The sequence below is a fragment of the Corvus kubaryi genome, unplaced genomic scaffold (assembly GCF_017639235.1).
Source record: "Corvus kubaryi isolate FWS band 111438036 unplaced genomic scaffold, C.kubaryi_AGA036_p1.0 37392, whole genome shotgun sequence".
Classification (NCBI taxonomy): Eukaryota; Metazoa; Chordata; class Aves; order Passeriformes; family Corvidae; genus Corvus; species Corvus kubaryi.
In genome coordinates this window covers 11258807-11282410 of record NW_024581131.1, presented here as the reverse complement: position 1 = coordinate 11282410, position 23604 = coordinate 11258807, and the positions used below count along the sequence as shown (strand labels likewise).

Genomic DNA, 23604 nt, shown 5'->3' with positions numbered 1-23604 from the left:
GCAGCTGACACACAAAGCAAATGGCAGAGAAGGGCTGTGTTTTGCATTTTATTGGCATTTCTCCCTTAGAATAGATTCTGCCATCAGCCACACTGCGTGACAGTTTCGATAAGGGACTGTACAGGCAGGAGTTGAACAGGCCTTCCTTTCATGAAGTCAGCTGTTGACACACTTAGCTGTCAGCACTGCCCCAGAAGTCAAACTAAGTATTCAGAGCTGATAAGCATCAACAAGCTAAACAGATCTGATGCAGCTTCAAAAAACCCTCTAGTATTAAGTTTAAGCATACATGAGCTTTTTCATACACTAATGCTTCAAAGGAGATGTAGAAACAACTACTTATTTTAATCTTAAAGGATAAAGAATGATTTGGGCTGATTTTAAGACTAGTTCAAGACTGGAAGATCTTTTATCTGAAGCAAGTTTTATGACCTCTTCCACAGATCCCTTGGCAAAAAGAAACATACTGTTTCTTGCCTCTCAGAGCAGTGTAATGCTGCATAACATCTCCATAGATTGGCACATGGACGTGGACTGGAATTACCTTCCCTTAGGCAACCCATAAATGAGCTGAAAAACCAGTACACAATTTCCCACTGTAATGTCGAGGGGACGCCACGTTTGAACCTTTGTCATAAATCCACACAAATGCATTCACGGTCTAAATCCAAACTGCAACCCACCAAGCAACTCTAACAGTTTATCACAAACCTGCTGGCTACTATTGATATCCAAATGAGAGCACAAAAAAATATGCTACAATAATTGGTGGACTTACATAAAATAAAAAACTAGGAAGCCATTGACAGCTGAAATACAGCAATAGGTACACAATCTGGGTAGAAATCGAGAAGTCTCTCACCACCAACTGTGTTAAATGGTTTGTTTCTGAACTTCAGCTGGACAAGCAATCAATTTTTTTCCCCTCCACAGAAAGATACTGATGGCAAAACTGGATTTCATACTCAACATGGAAATGTGGACTTCCATTTGTTTTACTAAAATTCCTATTTTAAGGGAATTTCAAAATTCTGTGAAATAGGGCAAAACTTTCTATCAGTATTTTTACGCATTGTGATGTGTGGAAAAAAGATACCTATGACTATTCAGTATCTTGATGTAAAAATACCATTATTTTTAAAGAGCAAGATAACAGAAGGCAGCTCTCTGAGTCAGTCTCACCTGACCCAGCCAAGGGCACATTCAAACAGGACTATCAGAAAAATGCTGGCAGGGTATTCTGCAGCCATACTCAGGTCTGGCAGTTTTATACACTGTACCCAAATGTAAAATATTTTCAGCATAAATTCAAATAAGACAGTTAACAGCAGAAATGTAGTTTTACCACTAATAATGGTGTCAGTGGTGTCCACACGGGCTTGCACTGTATGATCCTTATCCAAAACAGCCAGACTGGTTAACATTTGTCTTCAATAGCTGTAATCTCAGACATGCCATTATGAAAAAGGCAGTTAAAAACCAAAACATCTAGAACTGAATAAATACCTCCCAGATAAAGAACCCAGATTTTAGCTAGGCCTTGTTTAGAGATAGTCTGTTCTGTAATGGTGTGTATTTCCTAAATGGCAAAGCACTGCAAGTCAATCTATAGGAATCTGCATGTAGGATGTCAGAGGACTTCACAGCAGTGTTTGTTTCTCTGCAGGCAATCTAATACAGGCAGAAAGAAGTGTCAGGAAGCCTAAAGGAGAGGTTGGGAGCTACCCTAAGAAGAGTGCCTTCTGTTGGTGGTTACTGAACATGGTTAGGTTTCCTTCAAGTAACCTTCTTTCTGAAGGAACACTACTTTCCACAGAAATAGGAGTGCTACAGTTGGAAATGTGGATGTTCCCAAGACTCTGAGGACTCAGGTAATTCCAGACAAGTCGTTAGGCTATGTGAAAACTGCCAGCTCATCCAAAACAAAGTGGTTTTTCTTTCTGAAAACTTGCATTAGAGCAGAGTGAGCATACGCATCTGAGAAATTTGTTTAGGACAAACTACTCAACATCAGAGGTTGTTAATTCTTGATATTCTATACAGTCTGGCACAAAGTTACGTTTAGCATCCAACCATGAAGAGTGGTTGTTGCACTCTATTTTTTTGTTTATTTTCCAATTATTTCACATACACACATAATGCTACCATACAGTTCGGGGTATAGTTCCTTTGGTTTGGAGGGCTGCCTTGCTTTTAACTCAACTTCTTTCATACCTAACCATCTAGATCTCAAGTTCCAGGATGCTCAGGGCAAATGACTAACTTAAGGTAGAGATTGATTACAGACCATTTCAATAATCTTTTATAGGCAACTATAATTTACTGATTTTTTTTTTTTTTACCTGAAACTGCATTTATTACATTCCTGGCAAGCACTGGTTGCATTGTCCACTCTTTCTCACCAAACCTGTCTTCTACCTTCTAGTTCTGGAAAAAGTAACTCCACTTTGAGCCTAACAGAGCAAAGATTCCTACTTGTAATACAAGAATGCACAGACTTATGGCTAGATTTATGTTCTAAAGCAGGCACTACAATTAAAAGCTCCTATTAGAGGACTAACAAATAGTTGGAAGTTATAACCATGGATTTCCAGTGACTTTTCTTAAGAAGAAAACCTCCCATTCTTAGTTATCACAGTGTTGTAGTCTTTTCTCAATCTGATCCAAGCAATAGCTCAGAAGCAGAGTTTTCTGAAAAAATAATAATAATATGTAAAATTTTGAATATCTTTCAAGTGATGTTCACTCAGACTACTTAAAATACAGCAGGAAAAGCTTAGGTAAATATTCAAAGTCATCCTTCAGACCTTATGGGCCCCGCAATTGTTACACAAAGCCTAATACCACAGTTGTATATTTAGAGACAAATCATTCCATGCTATGATGTTATGACTGCAAGTCATTCTTTCCACTTTGAAAGGGTTGAATGCTCTGTAACTAGGGCTATACAAATACAGCAAAGGGTGAGGCTAGAGAACTTGGACAAGTTGCTACTGTGTTATGCAGCTAAGAAGCCTTCCTCATTCACAAATCTGGGGTGAAATTTTAACAACTCGGAGCAACATAACTTTTTAAAGATGAGGAATTCCCTGTGGTGCACCCACTCACATACAAAAACATCACTCCTACCATAAGACAACTCAGAGTGCCTGGGCAGAGGATTCACACAAGTTCACAAATGCAGTAGCTGTTTAACAAAGTTAACTGGCACCCTCACCTGCAGGCCATACACTGAAAAACTAAGGAACTGTTCTCATGCACTGGTAGTTAAATTGATTGTGAGGCCTATTCTCAGCATCTACAATGTTTTTTTAATGTGTTTCTCTTGAAACAATAACTTCTTAATGCAGCTTGTACCCCAAGCCAAACAAGAATGATTTCTATCTGTAAAAACTAGCAAGTAAACCTGATGTCAACTCAACTCACACAGTAACCCATGTGGCCATGTCAGGGGCTTGGGACATACAAAGGGAACTATGAAAGTAACAAGCCCTGTTCATTTTCAGTGACTTTCCTCTGAGCAATGGTTTTAGAAGAGAAAGTTTTTCCTATTTAGAGCCATAAACTTTTGGAGTCGAGTTAAAAATGGAAAGCTCTCAAAATAAGCATATTTCTCCTCTTGCCCTTTACACAGGACAAAGACTGCTCAAATAATAAGGCTGAATGTTCTCTTTTCAAGAGGTGAAATATGTGTTTGTGTCAACCCCAAATCTACAGAAAGCCACAGAACTCTAGGATTTCCTGAATTCCCCCAAGTTACTTGTACTTTGAAGAAAAATCCCCAGTGCTTCTGACTATTGCTTAAAAATGTATTTATCACAGCTACATTTCCCTTGATCCAGCTTTCTGTGTACCACACTCTCAGGTTCAAAGTCAGCAAGGTGGGAAACCACAGCATTGAATTTCTCCCTCTGGACCATCTGAATGATATTCATGACCACCTTCACAGAACACTTACTCCTTTTCCAAGCATTGGCAACTGTCCCTCTCTGTTTTCTACTTGTATTATGTACTTGGCTAAATCATCAACCCCTCTTTGATTATGACTTTGAATATAAATACAAAGAAACCTCTTGACTAGAGTGGAATACACACACACAGCATGATCTCTTCTCACAAGTCGGTGTTGCCACTGTCCTCAGAATTATTCTCCACTTACTGTGACCCTTTCCACAGCAAATACAAAAATTCACGTAGGGTTCTAGCAGGCAACAAACAACTACCACCTGATTTCTGGTAAGGTACCTTTACAGGTGTGGTTTTAGACTGCACTAGCCCATCTGAACACACATTGGAGAGAGAGAGAGAGAGAGATGTCATTTCCAAATGTCTTTTCAGGATTGCTGCTCCCCAGGCTTTTCTTCTTCCTACACACAGGTCCACAAAAGAATATTTTCCCTCCTTCTCAAATACACTAACTTTTGCTCCTCCTTACAATTTCATATTAGTTGTTGGTTCTGTTGTTGCTTTCTTTCCTAAACTCACAGTTTCAGACTTTGTAGTAGTTATTCCCATGTCCTGCCTGGGATTCACATCCTGCTGTAATTCACCTCTCACTCCTCCTCCATTAGGAGGGCAGCTGACACCAGATCTCTCAGTTCAACATGAAGCATTTATGTATTCTGAACTCTTGAGAAAATTTAAAAAGTGTCTCAAATATGAGGACAAAAATCCTTGATGTAGTAGGGCCTGTTAGCGTTTAGTATTGACACTCAGTATAAAACATGAATAAAGCCATCAACACGAAGACTACCACACAAGGGATTTACACACACATAATTTACTCTTCCCCTTCCTCTGCTAATGCCAATATCCAAGCAAAGCCTGGCCTACAAGCCAAAAATTTACATCCCCCCACAATATAATAGCCTGCAAACCAATTCAGCTCCTTGCTTAATCAGCCGCTAAGCCAGCACTCCCTCAACTATTTAGTCCTGCTCATTTTTCAAGAGAACACAACTTTATGTCTCACTCCCAATGCAATTAGCATATCGTGATGCTGCAAAAGCAATAACAAACTTGCAGTTCCTTCCATACCAAGTAACTCTTGCAGCTTTCAAAGGAGACCCCCTGAAGTATTTGAAGCTATTCTCTGTGCTCATTACCTACCCACTTTTTCCACTGGACAGGAATCCTAGCACCCTTGGCTTTCAGGACATTAAGCCAAAAGCCAAGTCAAGTTTGTTTTCCCAAGTGAAGCCAAAGGCTGTAGAATACAAAGACTGATTGATTCAAGGAGATGAAGTTAATACAAAGGAACTATGATTAGAACTATACAGAGCAAGTCTAATTTTGATTTCTCAACACTTGCTGGTTAATGAAAAAAAACGAGATTTTGCCCTGATATTTCACTTAATGCCACTAATATTTGTGTCTCAAAATGCAGCAGGATATCCAAAAGTTATAATACAAAGCCACATTACCTGAACTGCTACCAACAATCATTAAAGTTCTGCTATTTAAATCCCTCCAGAAGCTTGAGATGAGATTATGACAAGAACCATGAAACTACACATACTACCACCTCGTCTACTTCCTCATTTATTCGTCAATTCAATCCTTGCATATAAGTGTATTAAGTCTCAAGCTGTCCTGAGAAAATACTACAAATGAAAGATCTTCATTCTATTTATAGCATCAAGACGCATAACACTTCTTTATTTGCATATTATATGAAGACCAGAGTAACTCCTGCACTGCACATCACCATAGAAGTGTGATATTACTCAGACTACTTATAAAATATCTACTGTGGCTGGGGGACAGGGTGCTATTTTGTCAATTTTTTTTAACCAGTATTTTAAAAGACATGAGATTTCCAACATGTTTTAAGCAGTTTTACGTGGTTTATCTTCAGTGACGTACAGGGTGCTTTGAAGGCACTTCACAGTAATCAACACTTCATGCCAGACTGAGTGAACCCCAAAATTGCATGACTGCGTGGTTCATGGGTGATCTAACCCAACAGTGCTCTAAGGACATGATGGGGGCAGGCAACATGGAATAGGATTTGGGAAAGACACATTTTAAAAGCTCTGAGAGGGAGCAAGTTCTCAAACATGTGCCAAAATTCCATAGTATTAGATACTTTCCAGTTGGGAAAAATACTAAACAGTGGGACCAACTAGGCTGAAAATTTGTCCTGCGAGGTGAAGATGCAGTCTTATCTCTCAGTGCACCCCTTCTTACACACTGCATATCCCCTAGGAAATCCAATGAGCTGACCAATGAAGAAAAAGATGGATCAAAAAGTTAAGGGTTAGGCATTACGCTTTGAAATGGCCTATACTTGTGGCAACAAAACAGACTTCAACATTTCTGCAGAATCAATCTGTGCTAATTATCTTGACTTTCACACTTCAAGGCTAAGGAGTGTTTCAGCCAGAACTGGAGTTACTTGAAGAGTTGTGCTGTCCAACAGGGGCTGGCTGCTGATGGCACGTGGTGCAGGTTATTGAGAGGACAGGGGATATTGTCATCTTTTAGGCACTGAGAAAGTTTGGTCCAAAAGGCAAGGAAGGGGATGCCAATGCTCTAGAATATAACAGTACAGGTTATAAGACACCTCTGACAAGGATCTGGAAGCACTGTGGGCAGAGCCTGAATGGGTAGTAGCAAACCATACTCTGCCTGTCCCATACTTTCACATTTCAGCAGACTTTCAGCTCCTTGTTAAGAACTTTGTGCTCACTTCCATCACACACTTCATGGTTTTAGTCAGACAAGAAGAGAATATTCTTATTATTGTTTCTAAAAAACACACACATATATATACACACCTATATATGTATAAGAGATGGCATCAACCTCAAAAACGGAACTAAATATTCACAGAATTAGAACCTAAAAATCTAAGTGAAAAGATATACAGACTTTTCCTAAATTTATTTTTTTCATACCATGATTCTCTAGTTCTATGGGTTCTCCTGAGAAAGTGTCTTACAGATGGCACACACTTCTAATGTGCTCTTCTCCCCAAAACAGTAAGCATCTGGTGTGCCTACTGTTTAATTACACAACACGCTCGTGCGGGAGAAAACATTTTCAAGCTTGAAATCCTATGCTCAAACTCTGATTAAATCCAGTAGCAGGAGTTGTTCACAGTCAAGACAAAAGTTTTCAAACAGAAGGAAAAACACTATTAACACAGAGCAAGCAGATCTTCAGTAAGTTTCTCTATGTGCAAAAATAGCCACTTTAGAATGTGAAAAGATGCAAATTTTACAAGCAACTGTATGACAATTTTGTTAAATTGTTGATGAGCACTGACACTACAACTGAAACATTAGTTTACTTTGGAAACAATACAGTCTGGCCACATCTCTGGAACTTTAGGCATATGCTGGGTTAAACTATTATTCTACCCTACCATCTTCAGAAATACATATTGAAGTAGTTCATCTGTAACTTGTCTAAAAAAATGCTCCCAGGAAGATTGACACCCCAAATTCTTTTATCACTGAATAGTGCACTCCCTCTGCTGGCACAGCACAGACCTCACACCTTAGCAGAGGAGGTCTGTGCTTGACACTTCTTCAGATGTACACCTGATGCAGCTCTGTTAACTTAAATGACTTCTGTAAGAGAAACTTTCTGTAAGAGAAAGCTCTCAAAGGTGCCCATTAATAACTGACTTCTCTTCTGAAATTTTGCAGGGGGAAAAGAAGACACCATGGGCCACAATCCTTCTTGGTCAACTAGAAAATCTGTACTGGTCAGGCTCACAGTCATTTTCCAGGTGAAAGGTTTCTGAAGACTCACTGTTATAGCATTTCTAGCTTTCTAACAAATAGTTCTGAGATGTCAAATAAAACACACACAAAAGTAAGAGCCTGCAGCAGCAAGCTGACATTACCAACTCCCATTCAGCCATGGAATGGCTACATTTTCACTGTTTGTCTATGTTTCAATAAAGTGTGAGAATCTTACCAAAGCATTGTTTCAAGAGGTGCTGTGCCTCCTCACATGGAAACAAAACAAGAGTTTAGACTCCCCAAAAGCACTGTACTAGATGAATTTAGTACTTGACCTAATCAGAAGACCTGCAAAAAAAGTCAAATCTTTCAAGACATCTTAGAAACATCTAATATTTTAGCTTTGAGGCAAAAGGTTAACCCTCAGCTAATAGAGACATACTGTTATGCATAAGAAGGCTTAGCAGTGAATAGTCCCAAGGAGTTTCATCAGCACACACTGGTAATACACTAACCAAGTCCCTGCCACTTACGGCTATTCCCTCTGTCCTTTTTGAGCTTTGACATACTAGGATGAAAACTTCATTTTTGAATGGGCCTCATGTTAATAAACAAGAGAACAGCCATATGTTTTAGCCTGAAGTCATGTTGATTTCTTCTTGATGAAAGCTTCAGTTTAAATATCAAAAAGTGAAGGTAGCTTCTGAAGTAAAGTTAACGCATGTTTCTGTGAGTTTGGCTTTCCTTCTTGCTCATACATTTTGCAGAAAATATTTAAGTGCCTTCTCATTACAGTGTACAAAAACCTTAGGCATGCAGAGGTAAGGGCTGCCCACCCCAAGAAACACAGATGCAGGGGGAGAAGAATGAACCATTTACAAGAAGGAATAGAAGAAAAATCGTGAAGAAGCACTAAGTGCTGTTTTATGTACTTACCTTGCTCCTTTCAAATAGCTAATAGGCATCTTTGCAACAAGTTCCATTTCACACAATAATCAGAACAGTCCAACATGACAATCAGAACCTCTGGCTTTTTCCAAGATGAATAGTCTAACAGGTCAAAGTAACTCCCCCGGACCTGAATCTTGTTTTCTGGTTTTGAATTACCAAAAAGTCTCGGTAACTTACCTTACAAACAGACGTGATGTTAATGTTAACCATTTTGTCGATCACCTGCAAGAAAACAAAGTTTTGGGGTTTACTCATTTGAAGTTATTTGAACAGTATTTGTATGTCCTCTGGGTTTAAGTGTTGGGATAAATTATCTGCCTTTTCTCCTTGCCTTCTTGCTTAAGTATCAAGAACTGTGACAGGCTTTCAAAGCAAAGTCTGTGAATTGCTCTTGGCCAGGTTTCGTCTCTGATTAGGGACTCTCACTAATACAGAACCAGACAAGTGTATCACACTGACACTCTATTTCCTAACACTATTTGCAATACTTATGAACTTTAATAAATTCTTAGCCATTACACGTTTTGAAATTAACTACTGTATTTTACTCTCCACCATTTTAGTGACTTTAAGTTTATTCAGCAGGTTAAAAAACTGAGGTTTTTTTTTTTTTTTTGCTAAACATTATGAAGCTTATTTGAAGGTGAACCAAACACCAGATATATTTAGCAACACTTAAGTAGAAAACAAAAAACCACAGTGGACCCAGTGAGCTACAGGGGTTACAGAAAGAAAATCATGCACCAGTGAAATTGTTCATAATCCAAGTTTTCAGTGTATCTAGTACAGCCAAGATTGTCCCTACATTATGAACTGTCTAAAATGGTCATATCTTAAGTTTTGTAAGTGTTATGGAATATGCAGCTTCCATCCATGAAATTGCTTGCTCCCCTTCAGTCACTTAAGAAGCCCCCCAGCATAAGCTAAAGCAACTTATGAGCAACAGTCAGATGAGACCGCAGACAGGAGCAGAAGATGCAGGGAAGAGTATGTGAAGAACACCACCAAAAAGTGAGACTGCCATCACCAGCATTGTGTTATGCTGCTTATGTACATTTCCAAGTTTTTGAACATTTAATTCTAATCAAAAAACCTCATTATGTGGGTTCCTTAACAAAACCTAAATACTTCTGTAATATCTGCTAACCGCAGTAGAACACTAGAATGTACCACAAAGGCACTTACCTTCTCCAGCTCTGGAACATCAAGAAAATATTCAGGATAAGAATACGACATTCCCACATTGTTGACTGAAAGAAAAGCATGAATTAGATCACTTGGATGCCCCCTGATTAATGACAATTTTCAAGCAATACTCTTAAAATGTTGCATTTAAGACATTCTAGCTGCTTTGGCCAAGCTTCCTTCACTGTAAATACCCCCGCGCACACGCAGCGGAATGCGGCAGCGCACGGACGGACCATTGCAATGGGTTCGCACCGTTCTTTACGATAAACAAACCCTCGGAGCGGAACAGGAGCCGAGCCGCGCTCCCCGCGCAGGGAGCGGCGGGCGCGGTGCGCGGCGCGGCCGGGAGGTGGCAGCAGAGCCCAGCGCGCCCCGAGCGCCCCCCGCCCCGCGGGGCAGCCGCCGCCTCCGGGGACCCGCTCCGCCGCCCGGCCTCCCTGCTCGGAGATTCCCTGCGGGAAACCCTTCTCCCCGTCACCCCCACATCTGCAGCGAATTATTTAAACCGCCAAGATCTTTTTTTTTCCCCCCCCCAATACTTTACACTGGCACGGTTTCATTCTCGGACGTGAAACCGATACCCATTCTCTAAATCCCAGCCCCAACAGGAGAGAACTTCTAATTCTGTTCGAAAACGGTGCTGCTCTGCAGCCTCCAACTCCATAGAGCACATTGATATGGAGACAAAAAGCAGCAACCAAAAGGGATCTCCGCTTCCTAAGTATCTGTTGTTCATCTTACGCAAGTGAATCGCGTGACATGTGGTTGCTGTGGCAACATTTTACATTTATATAGTGTCTTACACCCCAGAGAATCCCAAAGTGCTATGTATGCTCAGCAGCACTGTGCACCTCCAGGCAGGAGTCTGCACGGGGACAAGAAGCGTCGTCAAAAGGCACTGATGCCTTTTTCAAAAAATGAAATAAAATAGCCCCTCCACCTGTGCCAAAAGCTATTGTTTTAAGACACAGCCTGAAAGATAATTTAAGTAGCAGTAGGGATGCAGGATGTGCAAGAAACAGGAGGAAGAGATTCTGGCAAAGTGCACCAACTTCATCTGGAATTCCCTCAAGCTCTTTTAGTCCACATCTTAGTGTATTTATGGAAGTTCATTAGTCATGCTGTGTGTTTCAAATTTTTAACTTTTAGATAACCTTTAAAAATTGAGGTGAGGAATTGAGGGGAACAGGGCGTTGGCAAATTCCCAGTAGACATTTGCTATATTTAGAAAGAGTGAGAAGTTTTTAAAAGGAAGAAGACCCAGTCTTGCTACTGCCAGAGTGAACCAGATTTTTTTCTTCTTTTCATCCAAAAATAAACTATTTTTTTTGTTCCATCTCTCTGGAAAGGATTTTGGCTATGAATTGTGGCAGGGTTATGGGACTAACCTTGGCAATTCTCTCTGAATTTAGAACGCTTTTATGATTCATGCTACAGAGACAGTCACACAAAATTCACACCCCTTACTGCAGGCTGGGTCCCAGATATGCACCCTTCCACTTTCTGCAATCATCTCTGCTGCAAGTATGTAACAAACCATTAAAAAAAATCAGGTTTTGGGTTGTACCACTGTATTTCAACCAGAAAAAAATGGATAGCAACAGGGTTAAGATACTGTCCAGCACAAACTCCTTTTAAGAATCAGAGCTATTTAAGAATGGCAAAAGGAAGATTTCCCACCTCTGTTTATTTAACATACTGCTGTAGCTAGCACATGTTCGAAGTCACTGACAGACGCTGTTTTGAACACACAGCAAAACATTATGCAAACTCTTTTAGCCTTCCTACGTGGGTGAGAAGAAGCTTCCAAATAAGAAGTTTACAAGGATTTCAATCTGTAAGTACTTTAGTTAGACTCTGTGCAAGTCCATAATTAGAAGCTTGTTCTTGAGCAGTACGTGTGGAGACTCCTATGTCTCCAAGTATAAGGTTAAAAAATAATCAGCATTGATCACTGACAACTGTGCTGTGCTACCAATGCTCCTCATACCTACTGTTCCAAACGAGACCTGAAAGAAGGAAATATGCTGGAACCTGAGAAATCAACCCTTATGGCTGTTCGCATTTAAATCCATGTTTTCCCTCACACAAACGTGAAAAACACAGCTCAACAAAAGCTACATTCTGGATTGCAACAAATGCTACAGAATTTAAAATACACGGCGCTAAAGCATGGAGTTAATTACCATAAAAAATTAAAATACTGTCTTTCTGGAGTGGCCATCATCTGTGTGGAAAAATTACATTGGCAAGTGGTTTCTATTACTGCAGCTATCTCTGGGGGAAAGAAAATACCTACATATCATGTTATCTTGTGATCTTGAGCACAAGATCTACTAAAAACTGCTAGTGATTAGTTGGAAAAGAGGTTTTTGTAAACCTGCACTGACAATGGCTGCAAGAGAAAAAAAAAAAGCAGAGGAACTCAGCTAGAGAATACACAGCTCTAGAGCATTTAGTTGCTATTTTTACCATGTTTTTAGCCAAGGTGCTCATGCAAATAAAAGCAAGAAGCTGGCTCTGTTTGAGGAACGCGCTTTGGTTTCCTGTAACAACCTTACACAAAACTTGACACACACACACTGCTTTAGTGCCCAGTTTGTGCAAGGCTATAAAAAGTCAGATTTTCATGATTTTGTGAATCACCATAACCTAATCACAGCCTGAGAAATAATAAAAACCCTTCCAGTGCAGCTATGTACCTTGCACAGTAAAAGGTTTGCTGGTGTTTTGAGACATTTAAATGATCTACCATTCTGTAGCAATTGCTACGTGACAGGCAGCTTGCAAGCCCTACACTCCCTGAGTAGATTTTGACAGGACAGATTAGAATGTACATTAATTTTACTCTTCAAAGTTTCTTTGGAACTTATTTCCTTCAGAAAGAAGAAACAAGGCATTCACAGTTGTGTCACAACTACTCTTTACACAAAACACATCCTTGCCATTTGAAGTTACTCCAATGCCTTTGAATTTTTATAGCAATTAAATACTGGATGCCATGAGTTGTATGTACTCACGTCTGTTAGAAGTAGTGGGAACACTCTGGGCTTTATCCTTCAATGTTATTTTTAAATTGCATTTTTATATACACTATTTTCTTGAGTGTTATTTTCAAACATTGTACAACAAGATTCATCTATTAGCAACAAAGTTCATACAGTATATCACGTGTGTAACAAATTTGTTTCAAAATGTGCCTAAAATACTCCACAGCTTGCAGCTGCAATTATTGCACTTCAGGTTAGTAAAACGAGTTTCGTAGTGAAGAGTGCTTTATCATATGACATGTACTAGTACATGTCTGAGCCACGTGATCTTTTTATGTGTTTAACCATCACAGGTTCTCATCCCTATATTGACTAACCATAGAAATACAGGATATGCACAGGCATATGTTCTTCCAAGGGAAAAAACCCAAAAAACCAATAAGCAACTGCCTTTACCCCACTGTTCAAAGAAGATTCAGGTAAACTGCTGTTATGTTGAAACTCTTCTCAGCTTGTGATGAAGCATCTATTTGAAATCACCTCAGTTCTACATTTGACATAGTAACTGGAGGGATCACCTTGTCTTTTCAAGGACTCCCACACCACCTACACTCCTGCAACGTAGCAAACTCAGGCATATTGTGTTCCTATCAGCAAAAGAAACACAGCTTACCAACATGACCAGAAAAGGCTTAAGACTTTTGAAGCAGGAGACAGTTACTTGATGTTCTATTGTAAGGACTGAATTCCAACAGCCCTGTAATTAAAAGTTCACGCTTCTCCCACAGGGATCTACTCCTAAACTGAGTATCTCCTAAGCTAAAGTATGTGAAGCTTGTTTAGGATCTAAGATGGTATTAGGTCATAGAATCATAGAATAGTTTGGGTTGAAAGGGACATTTAAAGGGCATCTAGTCCAACTCCCCTGATGTCTTCAGCCAGGTCAGGTTGCTCACCGCCCCATCCAACCCCGCCTTGACTGTTCCCAGGGATGGGGCATCCACCACCTCCTCTGGGCAACCTGCTCCAATGTTTCAATACTTTTTCTTCTTTATACCTAACCTAAACCCACACTCTTTTAGTTTAAAGCCATTGCTCCTTGCAACAGTCCTATTGCAAAGGCCCTGTTAAGAAGTGTCCCCATCTTTCTTACAAGCCTCCTTTAAGTACTGAACGGCCACAACAAGGTCTCCCCGGTGAGAGACCTCCTCTTCTCCAGGCTCAACAACCCCAAGTGTTCAAGTCATGGTGCATGCAGTCATAAGCTGCAGTCAAAGGCCTCCAACAATCACAGAAAAACACACTGAACACATTCAGTAAGCATCACAAATTCCTAGAAAGTAGGCACATATGCAAGCACCATCTCATGTAGTGTATTAACAGCAACAAAGCCTTAGTCAGATAAATAATAGCTTCTGTGAATTGGTTTCAATAAACTTCAGTATGGGAAGAAGTTAGTAGGCATGTCAAGACAAAACATCACAATGAAAGACTTAGATCTGATACAAACCCAAAACACCAATCTCCAGGCCTTCCAATCCTGCTTTGATTCCATTGTAAATATCTTCTCTCTCTCCAAAGTCTGCCACAATGACTTTTGTTTCCACTTTGTACTTTTCCCCTAGAAAAAAACAGTTTTGAAAAGTTTGTAATAGTTTACCATTCAGATATTAAGACTGTATCAGTTACTAGGTTTTACAAAACATTATAAGAGCTAGCATTACACATGAACATTTTCACCTCTGGAACAGGAATCCCTGAATTTTAACATTACCTGCACAGGAAGTTTGTGACATTAAGCTACTTTTGGTGAGAATATAAATTCTCAAATGATTCAGCACATTTTGTTTGTAAGGGACAAGAAAGGTAGCAAGAAAGCAAATTATACACCTTTGCATAGAACAGCAAAAATGGAGAAATCTGGAAATATATGTACACAACCATGTTCAAATACAGCTTGACAGGAACATTTTTTTTCAACTTAAGCCAGATGGCAAATGAGTTGCTTCAGACCACGCAGAACAATTCTTTATTGCCCTCCATTTCCATTCTCACTTCTGGTCCCCTAAAACTTTTTGAATTTTCAGGGTTTTTTTAACACATATCAAAAAGGGAACATGTGGGTGAACAAGAAGAGCAGAACTTCAAATGTGATCATTCCAAAGCCCTTCTGATGTTCTGTCATCTCCACCCTTACTAGAACAGGAAAAACACACGTTGGCAACTACATTTTGAAAGAGAAGAAGGCAAGTAGTAAAAATACTTCATATAAAAAGCAACTCTGCTTTCATCAAGCTAAATTATACTGAATCAAAAGCAGTACAATGTCCTCTCAGACTTCAAAAGAGCAGAATAGTAGCTTAACATTGCAGCATCTCTGTTCTGCTGCACCCGACTCCCACCCTAGTGTTCCTTAAGGCACCTGTGTACAGCTTGAGAAGGGTTTTGCAGCACTTTGCCCCCAGAGCCATTCATAAAAACCAGTGCCATGTTAAAGGAAAAGAATCATTCACAAGAAAAGATTAGAAGCAGCCAGATTCCCATGATGCTCCTTCCCATTCAAGGGAAAGCCGCGACTCCCATGATCCTGCCATCCATTCATGCAGAATCATGAATCTACTGAACTCACTGGTTTGCTGGCTGCCTCCCCTCCCCCCCACAATATCCCCAATAGCAGATGAAATTATTTCTGCTCCTTTTCCCTCTCCCCATCCTCAACCTCTTCATCTCTCCTGAACAGCTGCATTGTTTAAAAATCCCCTGAGAGATGTTGCTATGTCAAATGACGACGTAAATAGCATTAAGCCCCTACTGCAGCAGCAGTCTTGTGATCGCGTCAGAAGAAAATCAAGTTCAACACTGGAGGGGGGGGGGCAGAGAAATGGTCTATTTTTGAACACAGCTGTTCTAATGTTTAGCACACACGTTTGGTTTCTTACAGGACACAGAATTGAGGGCAACATTAGAGGCTCATCTCATACTTGCAAATGGACTGGATGGGCAAAGCCCAAGTCACACACTTTACACACATGCACACATGTCATTTTTAACTGTTTTGTGGGATCTGCAGCTGTCTTCACTGCCACTCAGATGCTTCATGAAATGCAAGTTGCTTAAAGGACCCAAACACCATTCTGACAAATTTGCTCAATTGGTACTGTCCTTTTTATACTAAACACACTTCGTTAGGATTGTTACCAATCTATCTTCAAAGCCTTCTGAAATCACTATAGAGATACTAAGAGGACAAGGTAAAGACAAAAATCTGTGAAGACCTAACACTATAAATAGAAAAAAATAAATAGAAAGTGCTCACACTACTATTCATATAAGACCCTTCTTTGAGCCTTTAGAAAAGTAGCAAAGAGCCATTACACTTATGGTAGTTAAGCAATACACCTATAAAAAGATGCAGCACCCTTTGTGGGCAGAGGCTGCACAGTACAATGTATAAAAACATATGCAAAGTAGAGGGCTGCCCACTGGTACAGCCAGAGGACAAGGTCTTTGTGCAGTTGCTCACACAAACATGCAAGGCTGTCTTGCCCCAGCAGCTACCACCAGCTGATCAAACCCTCCTTCCCCATTTCATGACAGCTTTCAGGTATCCTATAACTTTTGCATACCCTGTGCTCTGTCCCAGAACCTGCAACAGGTGGGATGATCCAGCACCTCAGGGAAAAGACGAGGAGATACACCTGAGAAAACAGTTCCACGTCAAATGACAATGCAAATAGCATTAAGCCACTTCTGCGTAAACTTGGTCTAGCAGTCAGAGCACAAGGTGCAAAGGAGAGCAGGTGTGCCCTGCTCTGCATGAAAAAATGGAAAAGGGAATTTCCTTGATCTTAAGGATTAAGATGTTCCCAAACAGATGGGCTAGAAGAGAGAGTAGAGCACATTCCTATTTTATCTGCCAAAAAGGCACTGGGATGTAGATTAATAGAGAAAGAAGCAAATAGGCTATGTCCTTATCCAGGGCATCTAGGAGTGTCTGGGCTATTGCTGTCCAAGACAAAATCTGAAACTCATTAATGGAGCTTTCAGCTTGAGGACCAGGAGGTACTTGAGAGCTGCAGGGAGTGAAAGGAGGAAACTAAGCCAATTTTTGCAGTCACAGCTAGAGGACCCGAAAGACCTATTACCTGCCAGCAAGTCCAGCATTCCTGATGATATTTTGAAAAGTGGATCTGATGTTTTGTTTTTGGAACTGGTACTTCAAATGGTCCTTAGCAGGAGACTGAATATTACAACACCATGTTGTCAACAGTTGTGCAGCAGTCAGTCATCACCTACCCACAAGATGGGAAAGGAAATTCAGCAGGTCTCTTTCACAATTCTTAATTCTGACACACCAGTGTTTTAATCATCTCATTCACGAAAAAACTCAGGTGAGAGCAGTACCTACAAATAAGTTTTAACCTAAACATTCACATGTCCAGTTAATTTTCAGGGTCTGTATTGCCTCAGTCAAGACATCTAATAATTTAGCAAGACAACAACTGTGCTCAACAGAATCCTGGTAAACCAATAAATGCAGACATGATCTTCTGCAATCACATCATCATTTGAGAAGCAAGTTGTTGACCATGAGCAAATTTTCACGCTGTGGAAAAGCTGAATGAACCAATAATACCAATGGTGATAGAACAGGCTGGTATCAACACCGTACAAGACACAAAGACGGAGTGAACTTTTGCAGAAGATACTGGGATGTATTCTTCCTAAGATCCAGAGAGCAACCCAAGAACACAGACTCCAGAGGCAGAGGCACAGCGCAGTCTGATACAGTGGTCATGCAAACAAAAGCAGTACATAAAATATACATTGAAAGATAACTGAAAAAAGTGCCTATTTTTGCAGTGGTACAAGAACTACTGACTTCCTGAAGTATGTTCCCATTGTGCATTCCTGCACAATACAGGATGAGACAGTCTGGAAACAAATACACTAACTACATTCTTCACACCATCAGAAGTACAAACACTTTCACATATAATCCCTTGAAGAACACACTACCTTCAGTATCCTCAGAAGAGGACTCCACATAGTGTCTCAAACCTTGGTTAAGGTGTTACTTACTCAAAATAAACGTTAAAAAACTTATAACCATCCCGAGGAACAGCCAACAGGACAACACTTGCCTGATTTCTCATCTAAGATCATCAGTTACAACATCAGTAGGTGAAGCAAAAACTTAATTAATTCCAAAGGCCAGATATGTCTGACTTACAGGAAATGTATCCAGTCTTGCTATGCAAGGAAAATGCTAATCTTAACTATCAGGCAAAGTAGGGCACACCTTGTCTACTAAAAAGATTCACTGGCAAAATAGCACCACATTACCTAAAACACCAGGAAAAAAAGGATCACACTGTAATTAAAAAAAAAAAAAACCAAAAAGCTAGAAACTACAGTGAGCTACACCCTAAATAAAAAATAAAGAACTATAAAATGGTTAGGAGGCATACATTTTCTTTTTTTTTTTTTTTGATTTTTTTAAAAATTCTTTGAAGCCTGAAAATTATTCAAATCAGCAGCCCCCTTAAACTGAAATCTTGGTTGACAGGCTAAGAAAATGCTAAAGAAATTTTCAGACACAGATAAAGTGGGCTTCAAAGAAGGTTCCCCAAGAGGAGCAAGCTTGTGTACATCAATGTGACAGCAAACAGACCAGTTTGGTGGTCAGGAGAAGCAGCCCAGTTTACCCAAGAGCAGCAGTGTCAGGGTGTCTGTCATACTGTGCTGGGACACAGGAGAACTACAAGATCTTCATCCCTAATAAAATAACATTAGTTCTTGAACCACCTGTTTTCAAAGCAGTTTGCTATAGCAGCTTGAATTTGCACCAAGAATGTTGAGGCAAATCCAGTCAACTTTGCAACAGAGAGGTTTGGGATACGAGGCCCACGCTGTAAGCAGGTAATGGGGATGGTTCTTTCAAGATCAGGGAAAGGACATTAAAAACTCTTGCTAGAACTGAAGCATCTCACCACTTTACATTCAAAGTCATATAAATATTGCCATCACAGTGATGTAGTATAATGCAACTGGCTTGCAGAAACATAAAAGAAGTCTCGCTTGGTCTTCAGCTTCAGGACGGTCAGAGATTCAAAGCAGTAGAAAAATAGCTCTCCATTTTTCATCATACAGGAGAGGACAAATGTGTTTAGGTAAGGAGAATCAACTACCTCCACAAATAAAGATGCCATCTTTCCTATATCACTGCAGTGGTAAAACTCACCCTAATGCAGCACCCAGTCTCCAGAAACAGTGTTTGTAACCTTCCAGTATAGGGTAAGAAGCTGAGATGAAAGCAAAACATTAAAACCTCCTGCTTTTTAGTACTCATCTATGCAGGACAGAGATGAAGAGTTTAAGACTATAGAGTGGCTGCTGAGAGCTCTACAAAGTATTTGGTTGGTTTTAAGGGAGAGACAATTCATTTTGGGAATGTATCCAATTTGGGACTTTCAGAGTTCACAGAACTAACTCCCAGTGTCATGGATGGATGGAATCTGTTTTCCAGAAGTACCACATACTTCCAAGACTGGTGATAGCAGACTGTTATTACACAGTGATATATTCACCATGTAAAAGCATGTTAAAATCAGCTGGGTATAACAAGAGCTAGCTTTCTCTGAACATTTTGAAGGGTGTAAAATTCTGGAGCTGAATACTGATAACCTAAGAAATAGCTAAAAAGAAGCTCTGTTGCACCTGTTGCAAAGGAAGGCTATGCTGTTCCTGCATAGCTTAAGATACCTGCCTACAATTTAACAGTAGTTGCTATGCTTCTATACATTTTTAACAGTATGTGCATATGCACACTTGGTCAAGCACCTAGGAATAGGTTCTGATTCCTTTTATTCAAGTACACATGCAGGACTTCCAGGGAACTCCTTACATACTGCAGCAGTTGCACATGTAATCTCAGAAACAGCTTCCTTAAAAAGAGTGAATATTTTAAAAAATCCAATCACGCAGAACTATACAGCAGGTAAAAAAAGACAGACCTTATTTTAAATGTTCTGTTAACCTTAAGTTTCAATATACACTGACATATAAAAGTTAGTTCTTCACTTCTCAGCTTTCACAGATGACTTCAGAAGTCCACAAACCATTGAGCCACTGGGGCGTGTAAGTTTGTAATGTGTATATACAGTACTATTACTACAAAACAGAGGGAAAACACACTTTACTAATAGTTGCCTCCATTTGCTCCCCTTTGACTTCCATTACATCAAAATATATTACAATTTCTAAGACACATTAACCAAGTCAGAAACACAGTCTGAGCAACACAGGATCAATCAATAAGGCCATTCACCCAAATATTATGCTCAACATTGTAAGCTTTTCTAAATCAAGCTTGTTCTAATTACCAAGCTAACTCAAAACACAAAATCAAGCCGCCTGTGACAAACAGCTGCAGAGGCTGACAGCCAGGGGGGCTGCACACTCGGGGCATGGCAATGTTTGCAAATGCTGCTGTGATTGCAGGCAGCCAGGCGAGCTGAGCTCCGGTGCTCCCACGCACACCCCTCGCTCCAGCGCACCGCAGCGGGCCACGCACGAGAGGCTCCAGGGCACCGCACGTGCGGCCGCCCTCGTGCCATCAGGAGTCGTGACTCCCAGAATAGCTCTCCTCACCACAACCCCAAAATACCCACTTTGGCTGAAGCTGCACAATGAGTTGGTCGGGGAACACTCCCAAGCTGTTTCAGAGGAAAGCACAACATGAAGTGTGGGAAGGTTGCTATTGTGTAGCAGGCAGCATTGCAAACTCCCCTTCCTTCTCTCCTCTTTCCCCAACACTGTTTTCAACTCCCTCGACAAGAATTTTTTTTTATATTTATTGATGTACTTGTTTTTACTAACCATGAAGAGAGCTATTTTTAATTTACTGAATTGTTTTAGGAAGGTCATATGGGCTATTTCCCATACTTCCTGTCAAATTTCCTTTCCCTTAATGTCATAATTATTGTCTGACTGTGACAATGTGTACACTTGATATGTGCATACATGTAAACATAAATTTTGCATCACTTTTTGCAAAATAAAGTCTAAATTCTTCAGCCATATACTTATTAGAACAATAGCGATTAAAAAAAAAAATCAACACTTTTCAGATTTAGGCTCAACAGAATGAATTTCAGAAAGACTAGAAAAAACACTTTTTAAGAAAAATTTAGGGTCACTCATAGAGACTAAAAGGTGTCATACCATGGATTAACGAAAAAAAAATTGTGCCCTTACTCTCACATCAATTTCAAGACATCTAAGTCAGTCACTCTACTTGAATTAAAGCAAATATAAGAAGGGAAACAAGTTTCTAGGCTAATTCAGCATTATCTTTTATACCTCCAATTCAGCACCCCCAGTAAAATGTTTGCTGTATCCCAAAGACAGGCATTTAAAAGCAGTTTTCAGGGTTCTCCAAAGTGTTACTTGTAAGGGAAAATACATTGTTAATTAGTCCACATGCACTGCTCAAGGTAATAGAGTACCCAGTTCAGCACTGGAAGTGTGGCACATGCTTAAGGAATGACACAGCAGGCATACTTTTATACAGTAGCTACACCATATCGAAAATTGTTTATTTCTCATATTCAAGGACTTCTTCTTAAGAATTTGTTGTGCAAAACAAGTCAACTGAGTTTCCTTTCTCTATGGAGAGGTATTAACTAGTTTTTCCTCACCACAACATATTCCTGAAAAAACATAAAAGTGATTATCACCATTTCCTCAGCAGAGAAGTCTATCAGGGATTTTTACAGCTTTGACAGATAAAGAGGACTTGATGTAATGGAACTTAACCTGCTAAAAAAGTGGCATGAGACTAAAATACACATTCACAGAAGGAAGTTGCAGAAGGAGGACAGCACTGTTTGCACCATTCAGTCCTTTCTTGTGCCAGAGAGAGAGTATTCCCTGCAGAGACACTCAAAAGGCCTAATTTTAAGTCTCTTGGCAATAGAGCTTCCACCAATTGGCTTAAACAGATTTGCAAAACAGACTTTCACCCAATCCAACATGACAACAATCCAGTACTTATCTTTTCATGTAATGTTAAGCTTATTTTACACTGAAAGTGATAAGCAATAGATTGCAGCTTTCTTGTTAACAGAAGGTGTTTAATGGCCCAGAGACCGGCACAAGGGCTCTTGTTTTGGCATCCCTAAAGCCTTATGTTACAAATAGGTTGTTAGCAGAGATAAGCATTGAGTTTCTGTGTGTTACAGAAAATGCAACATATTCCTGCACCCAACTACTGCCAGGCAGAGGCAGAAGTGACCCTGAATGTTTGCAGGGATGACAATTCCTGGTTGTTCAAGTCTGGGCTTCAAAAGTACCAATGAAGTCACTGGCCCATCAATCCAATTACCTAACATGTAAAACTTTAAGACTCAAGACCCAGAGTTAGTCCTTATCCTCCAGGCACAATATACAGAGTACCTGAGAAGAGGAAGAGGCTACTTCTGCTGTGTTTACATTCAGACAAGGAAACCCAAAGCATCTAATTCACGTTTAAATAACTTTTACACATTTCTTTCCCTGGACTTTACAAATGATTAATAAATACTGCATAGAAACACACTGGCAGTGAGGTTCACAGCAAGCACCTTCTTTCTGGAAGAGGCTCACTCAAGTCCTGCCAGATGTGAGAAAGCACCATCTCCTAGAGCTTGCCAGCTCACCTACTGTTGTGTCAAACCCATGACACTGACCAGTAAACTTCCTAAAGTAGTTTTCATCCTTAAAACCACCTGTGACAAGCGGTCTGTTATTCCATATGCTGACAGATGATAAGGAAACAAAGTCCTTCTGCAAGGATGTCACTAGTCATCTGCAGAACATTTTACATGTGGCTTGTCCTACCATGTTGCTGCCTCAAAACTCTCCTAAGAGGTGAAGTAGTTTTAGGAGTGCATCCTGTAGCTTGCAGGACATCTGTCAAGTGTTTCTCTCTAAGTTTTCTGGTCAATTTCTTCAAATTTATCCTGGCAAAACATCACTGAGAAAATTCAAGAGAAGATGATAAAAAAAAGAGGCACTAAGGGGGAAAAAAATCCAGCCAAAACCCCAGAAGCAGAATTCTTAAAGAAGAAAGAAATTAAAAATTAAAAATAAGCTCCCTTTCCAATTGTTCTACCTTTTACATCAGGGTTTATCTATTTAATTTATTAAAAAAATTAATAAAAATTAATTCAGTTTGAATCCTCTGTCAGCTCTCTACAATGCCTGCCAACTGCTCCTTCAGTAAGTGGCTTATGCAAGGCAAAACCAAGAGAACTTTGTTCACTTCATCCAGGGAAACTTTCTTCAGAGATAAAATCCAAGAGCTCATTTTGAATCAAAGATCCTCACAGTACAGCTTCATGTGAAAGGTGACTTCAGTGCATCAAAACAAGTCTAAAATATTTGAAGCCATTTTGCCAAGTTCAAGAAATATATGGGGATTTCAAGTATGTCAAGCTGAACCTGGCTCAGATGATAGAAGGCTGCAAACACATTCGTTTACCTTGAAATAGATCACAAAAGGTCAGAATAACTGCTGGATTCACTTAGTCTTCAAGTTAAACTCAGGCAAGCGAACCTTGTCATTTCTGTGCAAGAAAACTAAGAAGACGTCCCCTTCCTCACAGAGCTCGTCTGCATTTCAGCCTCCTCTATTAAACACAAATATTCTTACTTGCCAGCTCCAAAATGTGAGGAGGATTTACCAGGGCACAGCAGGGAGGAAATCCAAGTGACAGGGCAGAGGTGAAAGAGCCAAG

The 23604-nt window shown here is 40.0% G+C and overlaps 1 protein-coding gene across 1 annotated transcript in view; it reads right to left on the bottom strand.

Moving 5' to 3' along the window:
• The window catches only part of HSD17B12 (hydroxysteroid 17-beta dehydrogenase 12), an 84836-nt gene that overhangs the window by 19414 nt on the left and 41818 nt on the right, over window positions 1-23604 (bottom strand). The window contains exons 4-6 of the mRNA XM_042038454.1: window positions 14334-14444; window positions 9831-9895; window positions 8823-8867 (exon numbers count right to left, since the gene is read on the bottom strand). Of these exons, the coding sequence (XP_041894388.1) occupies window positions 8823-8867; window positions 9831-9895; window positions 14334-14444 (221 nt within the window). The remainder of the gene's footprint in view (window positions 1-8822; window positions 8868-9830; window positions 9896-14333; window positions 14445-23604) is intronic.